The 20315-nt window shown below is 35.6% G+C and overlaps 2 protein-coding genes and 1 long non-coding RNA gene across 3 annotated transcripts; 2 read left to right on the forward strand and 1 right to left on the reverse strand.

The window, feature by feature from the left end:
- Positions 1 to 3973: 3973 nt before the first annotated feature.
- LOC148770415 (uncharacterized) lies at positions 3974 to 7767 on the forward strand. Its single transcript, XR_016031349.1, has 2 exons — positions 3974 to 4018; positions 6579 to 7767. It is a non-coding gene; the product is annotated as an uncharacterized LOC148770415 (long non-coding RNA).
- Positions 7768 to 10027: 2260 nt separating this feature from the next.
- On the forward strand, positions 10028 to 18434 carry LOC105966161 (uncharacterized). Its single transcript, XM_012990724.2, has 2 exons — positions 10028 to 10378; positions 17923 to 18434. The coding sequence occupies exons 1-2, from the start codon at positions 10256 to 10258 to the stop codon at positions 18307 to 18309; spliced, it is 510 nt and encodes a 169-aa protein (XP_012846178.2). The 5' UTR covers positions 10028 to 10255; the 3' UTR covers positions 18310 to 18434.
- LOC105966160 (NHL domain-containing protein) lies at positions 18426 to 19771 on the reverse strand. Its single transcript, XM_012990722.2, has one exon. The coding sequence runs from the start codon at positions 19578 to 19580 to the stop codon at positions 18513 to 18515; it is 1068 nt and encodes a 355-aa protein (XP_012846176.2). The 5' UTR covers positions 19581 to 19771; the 3' UTR covers positions 18426 to 18512.
- Positions 19772 to 20315: the final 544 nt, after the last annotated feature.

A 20315-nucleotide genomic window follows, 5' to 3' on the forward strand; every position in this document is an offset into this window, starting at 1 on the left:
AAAGTCACTAATTAAGTTGCTCGTAATTAATTAGACAAAATCATTTTTAAAGAAAAAATAGTGGCCTAGTAATAAAAGTTAGAAGGCACAAAATTGTGGTAGTTGAAAATGAAGATTTAGGGTTTACGTGGTTTGGTGGGGAAAATATGAGTTTTTTGGGTAGTTGGTAACACACAGTATATCAACTGTCAACTACCTCAACAATATATTGACCTATTTATTGCTCTTATTCTCTACCGCAGTTACAAATTCAATCAATTTTATTTTTTCAGTGGCTTAGATCTATTGGTTTAATTCTCAAATTTGACAGATTAAATTCATAATTTGAAAATTAAGTTCACTACTCTAAGTTACTTAACTATGCGACCGGCAATTGAGCCGGGTCTATCCGAAACCTGATTGTTTGGCTCGATTTTATATGAGTCAAGTCTAACTAACTATGAATTGGGTCGAGTTTGAGCCATTTCATTAAACTTGATTCATTAATGAGCTGAATTTGAGTTTACAGTGGATCAACTTGAATCAGGTCGGACTAATTAAATCAATAATTAAATAAATAATATATTTAAGAATTAAACATTTGCAACGTCAAACTTCATTTGTTTTTAGGAACACGCTATAGCTTTCAGTTTACAATGCGACTATATATAGCTTTTATCTTATTGTACAATTCATAAATATTCTAGATTTTTCTCTTCGGTTGTGCAGTTTTTTTTTTTTTACATGTTCTACTGCAAAGTTGTAAAGTATGTAGTTGTTCGATATAAACCCGATCTAAACCCAAAGCCGAAAAAATGCACAAGCCAAGTTTGAACATATATTAACGAGGCCCGATAGTATATGAGTTTAAGCCTACACTAATGAGGACCGATGATATATAAATTTGAGGACACAAGTTCGACTCACATGGCCCAACTGACATTCCTACTTAATTAATTAATTCCATTTACCATGTTGAATTGTCTGTTTATTTTCGATAATTGTCTACAGCAAAAGACAGAACTACTTATTAATAAAGGATAAATTACATCCACTTCTGAGATATGGTCAAATTATAAAAAAAACTCCCTCCTATTTTGATAATTACATCTACCTCTCAACTGTATTTTTTCTTATACCTCATTCTAGAATTCCGTGGAATGTGCTCTACTGTGTACTCGTTTTGTGTAAAATTACTGTTTCTGATGCACCACAAGCTGATATATACAAGCAAAAAAAAACACATATTATGATTATATTCCATGTATTCTACTAAATTTGAAACCACAAGGGTAGACGTGTAAGAAGATAAATAGTTGAAGAGTGGTTGTAATTACACAAACATAACTTCTCGTAATTTAACCATACCTGAGGGGTGTTTGTAATTTACCCATTAATAAAATATGAAATGATAAAAATGTTACTGATGAGTGATGAGTGATGATAATATTAAACTAGAGGTTTACCATATGTACATATATGTGACGACTCATAATCGACCCCAACAAATAATTTTTCTTGATATATATATATATATATATATATATATATATATATATATATATATATTTATTGGTTGTCAATATATATAGTTACTTGTTCTTTTTATAAGAGCTTCAGAGAATTATTATACAGTAAAATAGGTAGCTTTTCATTTGATGTAAGTTTTATTCAACTTTATAATAATTACTTTTCCACCTCTATATTTTTATGGCCTTGTTATGACAGATGAGTGTGATAGCATGTTGAGACGTGTTGAATACATATCATAAGATAACTCCAGCTTCACATGACTAGTTCTTTATCTCTTACTGTTATAATCATGTTTAATTAGTTTATCTCTTTGTATTAATTACTAGCTAGGATATTTATTAAAATATTCTTACATGCACAATCATCATCACTTATTGTTGAACGAAACTGATACTGATACTGATACTGAACAGTCGTTGAACAAAAAATAAGATTTTGCACTTAATAAATTAAATCCGCTACAAAAGTTGGAGGGCTTCGGTTCTTAAGTCAATTTGTCATCAAATAGTTTTTATAGACCATTTACATACACAATTTAACAAATTTAATACGGGATTTATGTTAAGGAAACCAAATATCTTACTACAAGTTAGATATATAATTCGTGAACCGCCAGTTCCGACTTAATGACATATGTTTTAATTATTTAAAAAAGAATCTACGGTTGTGATTGTTTGACCATCTAAAAATCACTAGTCACCCGTAAAATTTCGACCAAAAAAAAAATAATAAACTCGATTATTTAGGAGTAGAAAACCTTCCAATCAACAAGTCCACATAAAAAAAACTTCCAAGTCCAAATAAATAAATCCAAACTCATAACGTAACAGGCGAAAATTCCAATAATAATTGTACGTTCATAACGTGCGAAAATTTTAATCTACTTAATGTTTGAAACCCTAATGAATCCTGAATCTCGAAGCTCAAGCACATTTCCACACTAATCATCGGAAAAATGAGTATAACAACAGTAATGAGCTAGAAGGTCATCAAGAAACCGTATATCTCGACCGATGTGATCAATCTGTTAAAAAAAAAAAACCGACGTACGATTAACCAATGATTAAACATACTTGTGATCGATCAACGGCTTAAATTAATCGAAGAAACATTTAAGGGTCGGGTCTGGATATTCCGACCCAGAAAGTGGCGGGTTGTGACGGCCACACTTGAGGGTGGGTTGTTGAAAGTGAAATAGTTTGTATAGAGATTAAATCTCACCCGTCAGTCAAACAAATTAAAGCCTCTCCTTTTTATTATTTTTTTACGTACGTGTGTGTGTGTGTACATTCATTGCTTCACACGAGCCAAACGTCATTTATTTAATTTAAATATTTAAAATTAAATAATTAAATGTTTTCTCAAAGTCTATAAAATCAACCCAATTAATCCAATAGGAAGACAAGCCCTCTTGTGGAGTTGAGTTCATCTTCTTGACTCCATCAAAACCCTGCTTCAATATCTTTAAATTTAATTCCTCCCTCAATTTTTTTATTTATTTTATTTTTATATAAATATATATATGATCTTCCTCATCAAATTATATATGTTCCTTAAAAAAAACCCCGAAAAAACAGTTAATTTTGCGTTATTTATCGATTAATTTTGTGTAATTATATTCAATTCGGAGATCGATCGGGGAAGAAATCGAATCGGTGAGTGGTTTCCATGCTAGGCTCGTCAAGTGAGCAGTCTTGGTTGATTTCACTTTTGTTTCGTTGTCTGTTCGACCTTAAACTTTGTCCGAAACCCTAGCTTAATTAACTTTACTTTGTTCTTCCTATTTCGTAATTTTTCTTTTGTCAGAAAAAACTATATTAATTTGAATTAATTAATTAATTATAAGCTTAACTGTATGTAGGTGGTAATTAACTAATTAGTTAATTCTTCCCCCCTTGTGTTTCAGTATAATTACTTACGGACACACACATATATATATGTCTCGAAAGTAATTACAAACACACGCGCGCACACACACACACACATATATATATATATATATATATATATATATATATATATATATATATATATATATATATATATATATATATATATATATATATATATATATCGAAGTGTAAAATTGTGTATTGACACGTGTTTTAAGGTTGAAAAGACGACGAACCTAAGGTATATAGCAACCAAAGGACTGCTGATTTGCCGAGTATTTTGCATGGAAATCAAATACCTTTTTGCAGCTGCCGGAGATCGAATTATTCGAACTTTTTTTTATTTAATATCACAAGCTTTCGTTGATTTTATTTGCAGTATGCAGGTTTTTCGGGTGCAACATAAATTTCATAAGGTATTACATATATATGTATTTATGTGTGTATATATATATATATGGTGATTATCAAGAACATGGAAAACCCTAGAATATATATATATATATATATGAATATATGTGTTGACAGGTATTAGTTATTAGGCCAGCCACAGATGAATCAGCTGCAGTCTGCAGACGAACATGCGTTAAGGCGCGTGCGATCGAACTCAAAAGGTATTGATTTTACGATTAAGTGTTATATTATGAAGAATTTGAGTCGATACTATCGTCGTTCTCATCGGTAAGATGCGTAGTTTTTGGTTGATGTTTATGTTATTATCATATCATAGATAATTCTTTTTTAGGTTAAACACACCTAGGGTATGAGAAAATTCATTACTATTGTCATTCCAAAATTTTCGATTTACCGAATTGCGGTATGGTACAATAAATTGGTAATTATTACCAATTTATGTTTGTGTGCTTCTTAAGTGAAAAATGATTTATTTATTTCTTTCAAAACAATTCCACACAATATTTAAAGTGTAAGTATTCTTAAAATACTTGTTACATTATATCAACTCAAACTAATTGATATGAATTATGATTATGAATCATTAATAAGATAAAATGTTAAACGTAAAAACTCTTAACGCGAATTAGATCACCATTAATAATGAACATATAGATCCAATATAATTTGAGCAAATTACGGCCACTCCTAAGGTATGTCTAAATTATGAAAAGACCCCTCCTGTTTGAGTAATTACAGGCACCCCTCATTTTAAATATTTTTACATAAAATTTATTTAATTCGGTTATTTACCGAACCAAATCGTATATTTAGTTCGGTTAACGGAATGAAATATTGGCGTACCGAAATTTCGGTTCGATTTTACTGAATTAACATCCCTAAATTTACCTCTGGAGGGGTTTTTTCGTAAGATAATACATAGTTGATGGGTGGCTGTAGTTACCGATCACAGAAGAGGTTTTTTCGTATTTGACCATAACTCAGGGGTGGCCGTAATTTGCCCAAATAATTGTACACACTAACAAATGATTACTAATTATAATTGATAATAAGTTTAATTTGTACACTAAGAATTTGTTAATCTTTTCTCGTACACGAAGAATTATTTAAAAAATATTTTATATTTTAACAATATTTCAGTATTACAATATTGTAATGACATGCATGGAATAATATTCGGTACCAAAATAACTCGGTATTGTACGGTAATATGTTATCATTCGATAGAAAATCGAAAGAAAAGTGGTAGGGTACGGTAGAGTACTCGGTTGGCAGGGCATTTCAGTAAAAATATCTACCCCTAATTACACCTACATTTGTTGAGATTAATTAAAAGGGTATTTGGCTAATCATATAAGTTGTTAAAACAACTTATATATAAGACTTTTAAGTGCTTATAAGCTCTTCCAACATCTTAAAAATTCAAAGCATAAGCTGATGAGAAACTTACAATATCTTCTTTATTAAAATAATTATACCCCATATTTTTATTCGAAATCGTAAAAATAATCTATAAATTTCTTATCCAAATTGTTCAAAAAATAATTCAAAAAATTAGACGTAACAACTTATTAATTATTAAAACGGTTTATTAGATATAACGTATAAGAGCTAATTATCAACGGTTTATTAGATATAACTTATAAGAGCTAATTATCAGCTGTTTAAAATAATCTTAGACAATTTGGTCTAATTAACTACGCATATATGTTTAGAAAATTATACAAGTCACCCCAAAATTTTGATCGAAGTGAAAAATTCTATCGAAAATCATTGTATATATGTTTAAAATAATACATTGTTTGAAATAAAACAAAAATTCACACCATTTATTTATTGTCACAAAAATTGAACTGTGAAAAAGAGAAATAAAATTTTCAGCATATAAAAAATGATGAGTGAAATTAGGAAAATAAGGTCTGACAAATTGATTATATTGGTCCCATTTATTTATAAATGAAGTCCAAAACGATGGTAACCCCATATACCTTTCAACTTTCACATGCGATGCTTCCCTCAATTTGGCACCAAACTCGACAGCATGGCACATATATATATTATTGGACCAGAAATTTTCAAGAATTACAGTTTGGTCCCCAAATTTAACCATAATTAACAATTTCACCCAAATCCTACTTACCCCTTACAAGCACGAGTCTGTAACAACTACAAAACAGTTGTATGCCCAAATTTGATATGTTGTAGGTGAGATACATAACCACTAACTTTTAATTTTTTAGTCTCCTAATTAATTTAATTGTATTGTATTTTATTTTTGTTTTAATATATTAATTTATATATATATACAAAGCAATTATATTATTAATGATACCATATACTCCTCCATATAAATACACAATCATTTAATAATTATAATGAAATAAAATATACAATTTACAACACATGATCATTAATTGTGAATTAGTAGTTCTCAATATTTTATCATAAATTTGTCATTGAATAATAATTATATTGGTTGTTGGACATTGGGAATGCACTAAGATCAAATCTCATCCGTCAGTCAAACCAAATTTTCACACGTGCGAGCTAGTGTGTGTGTATGTGTCTTTTTTTTTCTCTCTAAAAATAATTAATTTATTTCAAGAAAAAGAACTTTATAAATATCATGAACATCTATATTTTTTTTTCCTTAGCTTCTCTTCTTCTTCTTCTTCTACCAACAAAGTAATAATGAAGCTTTAGTTATTATTATTATTATTATTATTATTATTATTATTATAATGAGGGCCATGAGTTCAGATGGTACGATGATAGGCGGCGGCGCGGCGAAAGGGATGCAGATATATATATACATACAGATATATGTGTATGTATATGTTTGTCGGAAAATTGAATGAGGTGAGTGGTTTCAATGCTGTCCTTGTCAAGTGAGCAGTCTTCCTTGCGGTTTAACCTTTGCTTCGTTGTCTGTTCGACCTTAAAAAACACAACCCATTCGAAGAATGAAACCCTAGTTTTTTATTTTAATAATAATATTTTCCATTTTCTTAATATAATATGCATATCTATAAATAGATTAATCTTGAAACATAGTTCTTGCCCTGCATGCAGTTCATTTTAATTTTTATTCATTATCAATAATTAATTAGCTATCTAGGATTTATAGTATATTATGTGCTTTAATTAGAAGCTTCCTTTCCATATATATTTAATCTAATATTAATATTTGTTTAAAAAACAAAAAGAATGGGGGTATTATTTCATGATGATAAAAGACAAAAATAAATATATAAAAAAAACAAAATAACCTACCTTTTTATTGGGAAATGGAAATCCCTTCCTTCAATATTGAATGACATATATAGTTTTGTCAGTTATATATATATATAGGCAAGAATCTGGACATATATCAGTTTAATTTCAATTCAATTTCGTTTTTTTTTAATTTAAATTAATTTTAATTGTATAGGGATCTGTGTAAGTACATGATTAATTAGGGCATGCATGTTTAATTAACTGCCTGTTAAGAGAAGGGGGGGGACCAAACTCCTCACGTGCAAACACCTACTCTTCTGGAGTTCAATTATATAATTCTTTTTTCGTTGATTAGTAATTAATTAATTAGTTTAGATTATACGTAAAACTTGAAAAAATCTGCGGTTTTTTTCGGAACTGGTTATTATTATAAGGTCGAACAGACATCGCAACTAAGGTACTGTAACGAGTAAGGACTGCTGATTTGCCAAGAATTTGCATGGAAATCAATACCTTTGCTGCATGATGAAGATCGATCGAAGATTATATGGGATTTTATATTTTTGTCGAAATATTGGTATCGAGATTTCGTGGGCAGATGAATATTGTTTCTGTTGTGGGATGTATTAATTATTATGTATATGTTCTGCTGTTCAATATTGTTGTTATATCATCACTGGAATTATTATGTATACGGCAAAATTTCGGAGTACGGTTTAAGAATCGCTGTTAATTATATTCTTCGTTTAAAACACAGCTTGTTAAATTGTAAAGATGGCTGTAATAATTGATACAATATTAATGCAATAATTATGTACGAAATTAAGGAAATTTTCATTTTTGCTGATTAGGTAAATTAATTAGGATTTGCATTATACAAAAAAATGTAATGCTTATGTTATACATCTGACAAAATTTTGTATTTTGTGACTACATTAATAACATAGCTATGATGGCAATATTGTGCAAATTTTTACTGAAATGTAAATTATCAAGTGATTTAAAAAAAAATATATTATTTCATATTTGAGTACAGATGCCTGCTGCCACTCTAAAAGATATTCGATTATTTGTTGTAGTGTATGTGCACATATAATTATCTTGTAAATCATTAAAATAATCAAAAGATGCACAAAAATAGAGCCAAATATCTTGTAAATCAGAGTTAGTTATTTTTTTTTTTTTGCTTCCGAAAATTTTCCGGGCGACGGTGCCACCCACGCGCAGCGTGCCACCACTGGTTGCCCGTTGAATGGTTGCCCAAGCCATCCTAGCATCTTTCCTGCCGCAGCGGGCACGGCAGATCCTCGTTGCCCATCGGTGCTAGGCCATGGCTGTGCTTCGACCCGTCTTCAAACACGACCAAGAAGTCTGACATGGAGTCAACGGGCTCGTAAACCTGCAAGACGCATACCTGATTGGCGCAATCAGCAGACCGTTGCCTCGATAGCGACGTGTGCGGGGTGCGAGACATGTCTTGAATGTCAAATTAAAACGACCCTCGACAACTGATTTCTTGGCTCTCGCTAGGACCGGCAATTGAACCCGCCCTACACGAAGCCCGATAGCTTGGCCCGATTTTATTTGAGCCGAGCCTGATTAATTGTGAGTAAGTTTGAGCCGTTTCATTAAACCGATTAACTGATTAACCTATGAGTCGAGTTTGAGCTTACTATGTCTCAACCCGAATAAAGCCGGACTGAATCAAAATTTTCGAAGAGTTAAATTACATTTAGAATTGCTTCTAGTTATTTTATTTTATGATTTTTTTTTTCATTTTGGAGTCGGATGCATTTTTTCGCTTAATTAATTAAGGGTTAAATATTTGCAACATTAAGCTTTATTTGTTTTAATGAACATACTATGTTTTTTTTTTCGAAGTTTTTTTTTGTTTTTCTTCAACATGTCCTGTTCAAAGTTATAAGATATGTAATTTATTTATTGAGTAACCTGCAAAAACTACCCCTGTGTAATCTCGAAATAGCAAAAACCCCCCTGTGATAAATAAACTAGCAAAAACCTCCACTGTGAAATTATTTAAATAGCAAAAACCCCCCTATGGAACTATTTGAGGGTTGACTTGATATAAAAAGACACAAATACCCCTGGAGTCTTGCAATTAATAAATTCTTATATTTTATAATATTTTAATTATTTTATTTAAAAAATAATCAATTTAGTTGTTTACTATTTTTTTTAATTTCTAAACAAACAAATTAAAAAGAATAAATATACATTTAATATATATATATATATATATATATACATTTTGAGGGACAATTTTGTCATTTCAAGTCTAAAAAATCAGCTAGGGGGGATTCTGCCTTTGACTAAATTTCACAGGGGGGTTTTTGCTAGTTTATTTATCACAGGGGGGTTTTCGCTATTTCAAGATAACACAGGGGTAGTATTTGCAGTTTACTCTTTATTTATTGCCCGATATGAACCCGAAGCCCGAAAAAATACGTGAGTCGAGTTTGAGCCTATAGGCATGAGCCCGATGGTATATGAGCTTGAGCCGACCCATACTTAGTTCATACGACCCGATTGCTAGCCTTGACTCTCGCATCAATGTAGAACAATCCCGACAACCACCGAAGCAAATTCGATTTCCCACGACCTTAGCCCGTCGCCGGCCAATGTTCCCACGGTCGGCCAAAAACATCGGGTGGCACCGGCCCGGACTACATTTTCCCCATTACTCACTCTAAAGCAAGACGAGTCCAATTTGCGACCCATTTATCAATACAATATTTGAGGCCCAAATATTGGCACAACAATATAGCCCAGGGCACATATATGATTTTAGACACTAAATTTGTTTACATAAAAATCAAGTTAATTATAAATGATAATACTTTAGAATTATTATAAATATATACTTCCAAATTATTAAAAAAAATGACAAAGATTGAAACCAATTCATCAAATAAATGTAGGAATTATCATTCATAATTAGCACCGAATATTTATATATTTTGCTACCTGAACAAAAAATTATTTCAATTTTTAGGTAAATAAGATAGGAATTAGGACCACATAATTCAAATTAATATTAAAATAAAATAAAATTACACGAACTTCAAGTGGCTATGCTAAAATAACCAAGGGGTTATTTATTCCATCCAATTTCACAGCACACCGCCTCTTTTTAGTGTCTTCATTTCCACTCTTCAGTCTTCACCTACCAACCCCATCGCAGCCGTTGATCTCGCCGGAAAATGTCATTCACCACTATAAAGCCAGTCGCCTGCCGGATCCCTCCGGTGAACGGATCAAATGGTCCGTACACTCAACTTTCGAAAGTCACAATGATGAATAGACAAGCTCTCCCTCGTCTCCAGGTTCACCTAAATTACCTGTACTTTTTACTCTTTTTTGTTTCTCTTCTACTTTCTGATTACAAAGTGTTTGTGTATTTGTCCCAATGAGCTGAATATTGTACAGTTGATTTTTTCCAGATATTTTATATGACTGATATAATGATTTCACTGGTTTGAATAAAGAGTTTGTTTGTCATTAATTCTACTTTTCTTATGGAAACCTAATTTTCAAGAGATTTAAGAGTTTGGATATGTTTATGAGCAAAAGATTGTGTGTATATAATTATAAATTTTCAAACAAATTGGATGTTATATATTATCTTTGGCCTTGCAGCTGTTTTTAAAATTATGCTCATATGAATTGAATATTTTAGATCCTATTATGTTTGGACAGAAGTGGAAATTTGAAATGCTGATCTCAGTTTAGATATTGTTTCTCCGATCTTCGATTGGTCAACGACTCGATAACATCCCTGATTTAGTACTCGTTATTTTGTTTTACCCAGAAAAGAAAAAAAAGGTTTAAAGAATCCTCTCTTGGTTGATTGAGCATTCTTCGTCAATGGTTCGAATGCAAAGTTTCTCTTGGTTAAACTAAAGAAGGATATATATATATTCTGTTGAAATGGAAGGTTTAATAATTTATGAGCATGCATACTGTTAGGTACAAGTTCTTTCCAAAACAGCCATGGATCCGTAGAAAACACAAGAACAACTGGAAATGAGAATTAAAATGTATATTGATATATGAACGGCTCAGTTCCCTTTTCCAGTGTTCATCCAATTTATCCAAGGTCTGGTGGTAACACCAACTGAAAACAAGCACCAAAGTACAGCCACTGATCGGAACCCTAGATCTGACCCCAAAACCTCACTCCGAGTTGACTCACCAACACATGCACAGTCAACTCGGTGATAACTCACCCTCTCCACTCAGCACAAACCCAGTATTCTGCAAACTCAACACCAAAACCCTCACAGCAGAGGATTAAGGTCAGAAATGGACAGGTTTGAATAAAAGGTGAATCATACCTATCTCTCTCTCTCACCACAGTATATATACACACAGTTTCAACGGTCCTCAGCATTAATTGTGCTGTGACGGCAAGGACACCCATTGTCCGGCAAGACCTGCGACGGTGTTGCCGGAAAACGACAAGGGGTGACGAAGTACTGTAGAGAGAGAGGGGGACAGGAGAGGAGAGAGGGAACGGCGCAGCAGTGGAAATGCTGCTAGGGTTGAGTTGGTAAGAGGAAAGGGGAAAAAGGGAGGGCTCAGATTGAAGCCCTAGATTAAACGGTTCAGATCAAAGTTGACTGGATCAGTGGGCTTAAGTACTGTTGGGCCCAATTTCACAAGTTGGGCTGTGAATAAGATAAGTCATTGGCCCAGATCACAACAGATCATATTATTGGGCTCAATACTTAACAATTCTCCACCTGAGACCAATAAAAGGATTAGTATGAAACACACTTAATGGAATGGGATCATCATTGCCGTAACTGTGAATCTTGAACACTAATCACATAGATTGTAGTAGAAGATTCACACAGTATTTTTTCCACACATGAGGTAATCACCAAGATAAAACCAACAATTAACATCACAAAGAAGTTAAGACAAAACGAATAAAACAAGCAATCACACAGAAAGCATCAACAGACTTGCACAAAGCAAGCAGACAAACACATGTCTGATTTCAATCAGTTTTTGAGACAATGTTCAAGATTCTCAAACATGATCTCAATTTTTCCACAGGCAGGCACTTAGTGCCCATGTCAGCAGGGTTGAATTCAGAAGGAATTTTCTCCAGGTCTATCACACCTTTTTTCACCACTTTCCGGATGAAGTGGTATTTGATCTCAATGTGTTTTGTTCTGTCATGAAAGACAGGGTTCTTGCACAATTGTATACCTGATTGGCTGTCAGAGAAAACAACAACTTTACCTTTCAAGAACCCAATTTCTGAGAGCAGCCCTTTCAACCAGAGAGATTCTTTTATAGCCTCTGTGGCTGCAATGTATTCAGCCTCTGTGGTAGAAAGGGCTACAATGTTCTGAAGTTGAGATTTCCAGCAAATACAAGAACCACACAAAGTAAACACATAAGATGTGGTGGACTTCCTATTATCTCTGTTATTAGCATAATTAGAATCCACATAACCACATAATTCAATTCCTTTTTCACACCTAGAAAATTCAATCCCTGTTCTAGCAGATCCTCTTAGATATCTCATTAGCCATTTCACAGCCTCCCAATGAGGCATGCCAGGATTGGCCATATATCTACTCAAACAGCTAACAGCATATGCAATGTCAGGCCTAGTACTTACCATTAAATACATTATAGAGCCAATTGCATTTGCATAAGGAACAGATTTCATATCACAGATTTCAGGTTCAGTCTTTGGGGACTGTTCCTTACTTAGCAAGAAATGAGCAGCAAGAGGCACAGACACAGACTTGGCATTTTTCATGGCAAATTTATCTAAAATCTTTTCAACATAGGCAGATTGGTTCAGAAACAAAGAACAATCTTTCCTATTCCTGATTATGTCCATTCCCAGAATTCTCTTAGAGTCACCAAGAAATTTCATGTCAAAGTTTTCACTTAAGCATTTATTAACATGATCAATAGCCTTTAAACAGGGACTAGCAATAAGCATATCATCAACATAGATCAATAGGAACACAGGTGATTGACAGTCATCTTTGAAATACAAGCAAGGATCAAATTCACTTCTTTTAAATTTCAAAGAGAGCATGCATGAGTCAAATTTTTTGTTCCACTGCCTAGGAGACTGTTTAAGGCCATACAGAGATTTCTTCAACAAACAAACATAATCAGGTTTATCAGGATCAACAAATCCTTCGGGTTGAGACATGAAAATTTGCTTATCAAGATCACCATGTAAGAAAGCAGTTTTAACATCCATTTGCTTAAGTTCCCAATCAAAATGAGCAACTAAGGCAAGCAAAATTCTGACAGTGGTGAATTTAACAACAGGAGCAAAGATTTCAGTATAGTCTATACCCTCTCTTTGAGTAAAACCTTTAGCTACAAGCCTAGCTTTATATCTAACAGAATCAGATTCATGCTTAATTCTAAACAGCCATTTACATTCAATCAAAGAGCACTTAGCAGGTTTTGGGACAAGAGTCCAAGTATGATTGACATGCAGAGAGTTAATTTCCTCTTTCATAGCAGATAACCACATAGCAGATTCAGGAGATTTTAAAGCATCTTTGTAGCACTTAGGTTCATTTCCATCTAAAGAATCAAACACATTGAAAACAAAAGATGCAAGCTGAAAATTATCAAGATGATGAGGTTGCCTAATTTCTCTTCTAGGTCTGTCCCTAGCAAGCTGATAATCATGCAAATCATCAATTTCAGGCAAATCAGACTCAACATTTTGATCAAACACATTTTCAGGCACAGAAGATGAATCATCATCATCAACAATATCAATTTCCTCACTCTCAATAGGAGATTTCTCCACCTCAATAGGAGCAGAGGGGGGAACAATAAATGAAGGCACAGGCAAACAAGGATATTCATTTTCATTGAAAACAACATTTCTACTAATGATTGTTTTAAAACCATGTTCATTCTTTAGCCAACATCTATATCCCTTTACCCCTTCAGGATATCCAATAAAAACACATTTTAAGGATCTAGGTTCTAATTTATCAGATTTATGGTGAACAAAAGCAGTACAACCAAAAACTCTCAAATTAGACAAATCAGCTGGTTTCCCAGTCCACATAGTTTCAGGCAAATTTCCAGACAAAGGCACAGAAGGAGATCTGTTAATCACATAAGCAGCTGTTAAGACAGCTTCACCCCAAAACACTTTAGGCAAACCAGATGCATGCAACATGGATCTAACCCTATCCAATAAGGTTCTATTCATTCTTTCAGCTATGCCATTCTGTTGAGGGGTATATGCAACAGTCCTATGTCTTCTAATGCCAAATTCAGCACACAAAGAATCAAATTCATGATTACAAAATTCAGTGCCATTATCAGTTCTAAGAGTCCTAAGTTTCTTGTTTGTTTGATTTTCAATAAAGGTTTTCCAGGATTTGAACTTATCAAAAACATCAGACTTTTGCACAAGTAAGAAAACAAACACTTTTCTTGAAAAATCATCAACAACAGACAAGAAATACTTGTTTCCACCAGGTGTGGAGACAGGTGCAGGACCCCAAACATCTGCATGAACATATTCAAGGATCTCTGTGCACTTAGATGTATTAGGGACAGAGGATTTAGGGAATTTCACTTTAGACTGTTTACCCATAACACAAGAATCACACAAGGGCATATCAACAACAATGTCATCACTCAGATAGTTGTTTTTATGCAAAATTCCTAGTCCTTTACTACTGATGTGGCCTAATCTTCTATGCCAAAGATCAGTCATGTCATGCTGGACAGAATTAACATGTGAAACAGATAATGCAGATGCAACATACATATTATGCATTCTAACAGCCTTAAAAGAAAGCAAACCATCATGCATAATGTTCATGACCCCATCACCCCAAGTGCCCTTATACCCAGAATCCTCCAAGACAGCACAAGACATCAGATTGCTACTCAGTTTAGGAACATGTCTCACATTTTTCAATTTAAGCACATAACCAGATTGAAATTTCAGACAAACAGTTCCTATACCTAGCACATGTCTTTTACTACTATCAGCCATAGACACAGAGCCATTTTTTAATTCAACATAGGAGGTGAACATGCTTCTATGGGGTGTCATATGATTAGAGCAGGCAGAATCCATTAACCAGTCATTATCAGTCAAAGATGCAGACACAGAGTTCACAAAGTCAAGATACTCATCAGTAATCATAAACACATCACCCATGTTCTCAGCAACTTGATTAGCCTGTTCATTATTAGACTTAGAGTCTTTCTTAGGTTCAGAACACCTATTTGCATAGTGACCAGACTTACCACAGTTGTAACACTTCCTATGTTTGAGCTTATTCTTACTCCCTACTTTACCCTTATCAGATTTTTGAAAATTTTGGTTACTGGAGGAAGAAGCCTTATTTGAAAACTTGTTTTTAGGCTTGTTTTTCACAAAGTTAACATCACCCAAACACTTGCTGTTTTTGGTGGTTTTCAAATCAAGTTCCTTACTCTTTAAACCATTTATCACAGTGTCTAGAGTCACTTTGTCTCTGCCATACTTGATGGCAGATTTGACATCACTGTAAGAGTCTGGAATAGCATTTAGAAGAACAATGGGGGTATATTCATCAATATTTTTGTCCCCAGTCAATTTAATATCTTGCACAAGTTTTGTAAAAACATCAAGATTTTCATCTATATCTTTGTGCAAGTCAAGTTTAAATCTAAAAAACTTTTCCAGTAAAAACATTTTTGAGGGTAAAGAGGTTTCAGTATAGAGCTCTTCTAACTTATCCCACAGTTCCTTAGCAGTATCAAGTTTACCTATCTTTCTAATCACAGAGTCAGATAGGTTCAGAATAATCAGGGAGTAAGCAAGTTCATCAAGATCATCTTTCATTTCCTTAGTGGTTTTATCATCATATGTTTGAGTGATGGCCTTAAAACATTTCTGTTGAACTAAAACACCTTTCATTTTCTGTTTCCATATAGCAAAATCACCCTTGCCATCAAAGGAAGCAACAGGATAGGAATTCATTTTCACACAGAGAGAAAAAGAACAATATAAACTAAAGAGGCACACAAGCACACAAGCTGCACACAGACAGCAACAGAAAATAAAGCACGCAAGCTGCACACAGACAGCAACAGAAAAGAAAGCACACAAGCTGCACACAGACAGCAACAGAAATGAAAACACACAAGCTGCACACAGACAGCAACAGAAATGAAAACACACAAGAGATGATCCCAGGTGGCCCAACAGGGAGCCAAGTGTTGCAGAAGGCAACTAAGTAACCAGTCACAGACTGAGCTTTCTCAGGCTACTCCCCTTCCCCAGATTCCTGCGACACTAAGCGGTCCGGACAAGGGAAGTTTGGAGTGGCGAATAGCCTGAGTTGGCCCAGAAATCACACAGAGAACCGGTTGTAAGCTGAGCTATCTCAGACTGCCCCCCTTCCCCAGATTCCTGCGACACTAAGTGGTCCGGACAAGGGAAGTTTGGTGTGGCAGGCAACCTGAGTTGGCCCAGATCACAGAGAACAGCGGAAGCAAGTTCTGACCACACAAGGTCAACCACAGGTTTTCCAGGATTTTACCCAGAAGCAGAGTGAGTGAGTCACAGTAGTGTAATCCGTAGCACGAGTCTGCAAAGAACAAGTGTCCAACTGATGCTCTGGTACCACTGTTAGGTACAAGTTCTTTCCAAAACAGCCATGGATCCGTAGAAAACACAAGAACAACTGGAAATGAGAATTAAAATGTATATTGATATATGAACGGCTCAGTTCCCTTTTCCAGTGTTCATCCAATTTATCCAAGGTCTGGTGGTAACACCAACTGAAAACAAGCACCAAAGTACAGCCACTGATCGGAACCCTAGATCTGACCCCAAAACCTCACTCCGAGTTGACTCACCAACACATGCACAGTCAACTCGGTGATAACTCACCCTCTCCACTCAGCACAAACCCAGTATTCTGCAAACTCAACACCAAAACCCTCACAGCAGAGGATTAAGGTCAGAAATGGACAGGTTTGAATAAAAGGTGAATCATACCTATCTCTCTCTCTCACCACAGTATATATACACACAGTTTCAACGGTCCTCAGCATTAATTGTGCTGTGACGGCAAGGACACCCATTGTCCGGCAAGACCTGCGACGGTGTTGCCGGAAAACGACAAGGGGTGACGAAGTACTGTAGAGAGAGAGGGGGACAGGAGAGGAGAGAGGGAACGGCGCAGCAGTGGAAATGCTGCTAGGGTTGAGTTGGTAAGAGGAAAGGGGAAAAAGGGAGGGCTCAGATTGAAGCCCTAGATTAAACGGTTCAGATCAAAGTTGACTGGATCAGTGGGCTTAAGTACTGTTGGGCCCAATTTCACAAGTTGGGCTGTGAATAAGATAAGTCATTGGCCCAGATCACAACAGATCATATTATTGGGCTCAATACTTAACACATACTATTTTATACTACATCAAAACGAGAATTGGTACCAAATATGTGGAATGTTAAGTGAATAGAGGTTAGATCGGACGGCTCCCAATCATGAATCTTTCGTACTAGACGGTCTAATACTATGAAGCCAGCAATCAGTTTGATTCGATTGTATCAAAAAAATGTGGATGTTATTACATGTTATCAGAAGATTGTTATTACATGTTAATCCACATATTCATTACGCACTCCTTTGTCTTAATATTTATTTACAGCAAAAAAGGGGAAAAAAATGATGAATGATTTTTGTTCTGCGAATTGTACTTAGTTCGATTGATCTTTGTTCCTGCTCGAATCAATGGGTAAACCATGGTAGATATGCGTATAAACCTGGACTCGTTCGTTGAAGTGTTTACGAAGGAGTTTGAATTTGATTTGTAAAACAATTTTTGATCATACATTAATTGGTTGTAGGTGAAAGCAGAAAAGGAGAAACAAGTGTTGCAGGAAAAACGCTCGACCGCCACCAAATCAAGGCGGGAAATAATGCATTTAACGGCCGTTTCTCTAGGTCTTGCCGCTCTTCTGCCGCCACCACCAGCTGAAGCACGTGCTAGAAATGCCACAATGAGGCAGAAGATTATGCAGAAATTTGAGGAACTCCGGCAAAAAGCCGGATTGTCGAAAAACACTAAAGAAGAAGCTGAACAAGAATACGAAGAAGAAGAAAAGAAACCGAAAGCCGAAATCAACGACAAGTCGAAGGTGAAAGAAACCACACTACCCCCGAAAGAAGAGTTGTCCGTTCCAACACTTCCAGGTATCATGAACGGTACAATTGTCGAAACCACTCTCCCGTGATTTCAGCTTTCGAGAAACTTATGTTGTAATAGCATTTGATGTATTCTCTAATATTTGCATTTGATGTTCGTTTTTTTGCGAGAACTCGATTCAAGAATGAACGATGATAACTGTGGTTGAGAAAATTGCACGACGAAATTCACTAATTGATAGATGAAAAATAAACAAAAAGTCTATAAAAAAAAAAAAACGAAAAACGAAAATCAAGAAGTTTTCTTGTTCATATTGTGGGCAAGTTTGCGCATTTGGAATCTCCAGAACATGAAATAAGCCATGCCCAAACCAATTAACACAAACACCCACACTTTCTCTTCTTTGTTCTCATTCTCCGATTCTACTTCGACAATGCTGAATCCATCTCTTTCTCCGTTCCCCGAAACGCCCTCGTTCACGTGCCCGTATAACACGTATACCCTGTTCTCTGCTCCGACGACCACAGCGCTGGCCTGCCTCTCCTCGTCGAGGGTAGTTTCGTCAAACACAGTTCCCCCGCCCCAGCTGTCGTCGCTCTTGATGAAATACAGCTTCTGCTGCGACACAACCGTTACGACGCCGTCGCGCCTGAGGGCGATCCCGTCGGCCGCCGTAAGTTCCTTGTTCAGAAGCACCTGCCTTGCGCCTCCGTCGTCGGCGTCGACTTTGAAGAGCTTCCCCGTGTTCGACTGAGTTACTAGTAGGTAGCCTTTGGAGTTGTAAACGACGCCGTTTAGTCCGCAGTTGTGGTAGTGTGCGGTGGTGTCGACTGCTTGGGGTTTGAAGGATTGAGATCTGGATAGGATCGTGGCCTCGCCTTGCTCGTTGACTTTGTAGATGACGTCATTGGCCGAGTCGGTGACGTAGGCATTGCCGTGGTAATCGGTCGCCACGTCGTTGGCGAGGGTTGGGGAGGGGAGGAGGTCGTCGAGCGGGGTGAGGAAGAGGCGGCGGAGGGTGGCGCGGTCGTAGGCGGCTAGGGCGGAGAACGGAGGGGAGGAGCGGTGGACGACGGCGAGGATGCGGTGGTGACGGGGATCGAGCGAGATGCCGAGGAAGGAGGAGTTGGCGGGGAGCGAATCGTCGGAGAGGAGGGAGGCGGCGACGCCGGCGTCGGAGACGGAGATGAGCTGGCGGTGGCGGAGGGAGCCGACTACGAAGTGGTCGGATTTCTGGTCCCAGGCGAAGGACTCCGGGTAGAGATTCGGCCACCGGAAGTTGATGACGTGGGAGCTCCGGCCGTGTACGGCACCGGCGAGGAAAACTAACAGGAGAGTTAGTAGGATCTGTTTGAACATATCTGTATATGAATCTCAGAAATCGAGGACTGGATTTCGATTTCGATTTATATGTGAAGTTGTTGAAGACGATGAATTTGTGTTGGGCAAGAAGATTGATATCGATTGGAATTTTTTTTCTTCTTTTTTTTTTTGGCAAATTACGCTTACACCCTTTAGGTAAGATCAGTTTGATAAAAAAACCCCATATTGTTTGTGTAATTACAACCATCTGCCTCAACTATTTATTGTCTTACGAAAATACCCCTCTAGGTAAATTTGACAATGTAATAGTCAACGTGTAAAACAATACATAGTTGATGGGTGGTTCTAATAAATGAATAGGAAAGTTTTTTTATAATTAGACCTTAGCTTGGGGGTGGTCGTTGTCCTTTTCTTTTTGATAATTAAATTTTATTTGGGCAAATTGTACATCATCCCACTCTAAATTACAATTTTTTCCACTTTATCCCTTCAAAAATTTTAAAAAGTGAAAGTCCCCTTTTAAAGTATTTTTCGTACTGCATATTGCCTCAATATCAAAACTTCGATAGATGAATCATTGAAATTGAGTATTTTTGTTGCACGTTTCCCTTTAAAAACACTACTATTTTGATGTTGCCCTTTTAAAATGTTACTTTTGCACAATGCCCCCAAAAATTAGTTTTTGGCAAAGTCTAACCAAAATAATATTTCAAGGGTGCATTTGGATGGAGGGATTTGGGGGAGGGATTTCAAATCCATAATAACAAATCC

This window comes from Erythranthe guttata, chromosome 5 (genome assembly GCF_056151865.1).
Source record: "Erythranthe guttata isolate IM_541 chromosome 5, IM_541, whole genome shotgun sequence".
In the NCBI taxonomy this organism is placed as follows: Eukaryota; Viridiplantae; Streptophyta; class Magnoliopsida; order Lamiales; family Phrymaceae; genus Erythranthe; species Erythranthe guttata.

Bases quoted from the DNA above. Each gene is read 5' to 3' on its own strand.
- LOC105966161 (XM_012990724.2), top strand. From the start codon at position 10,256: ATGTCATTCACCACTATAAAGCCAGTCGCCTGCCGGATCCCTCCGGTG. The intron at 10,379-17,922 runs GTTCACCTAAAT...AATTGGTTGTAG, and splicing joins AAGCTCTCCCTCGTCTCCAG to GTGAAAGCAGAAAAGGAGAA.
- LOC105966160 (XM_012990722.2), bottom strand. From the start codon at position 19,580: ATGTTCAAACAGATCCTACTAACTCTCCTGTTAGTTTTCCTCGCCGGT.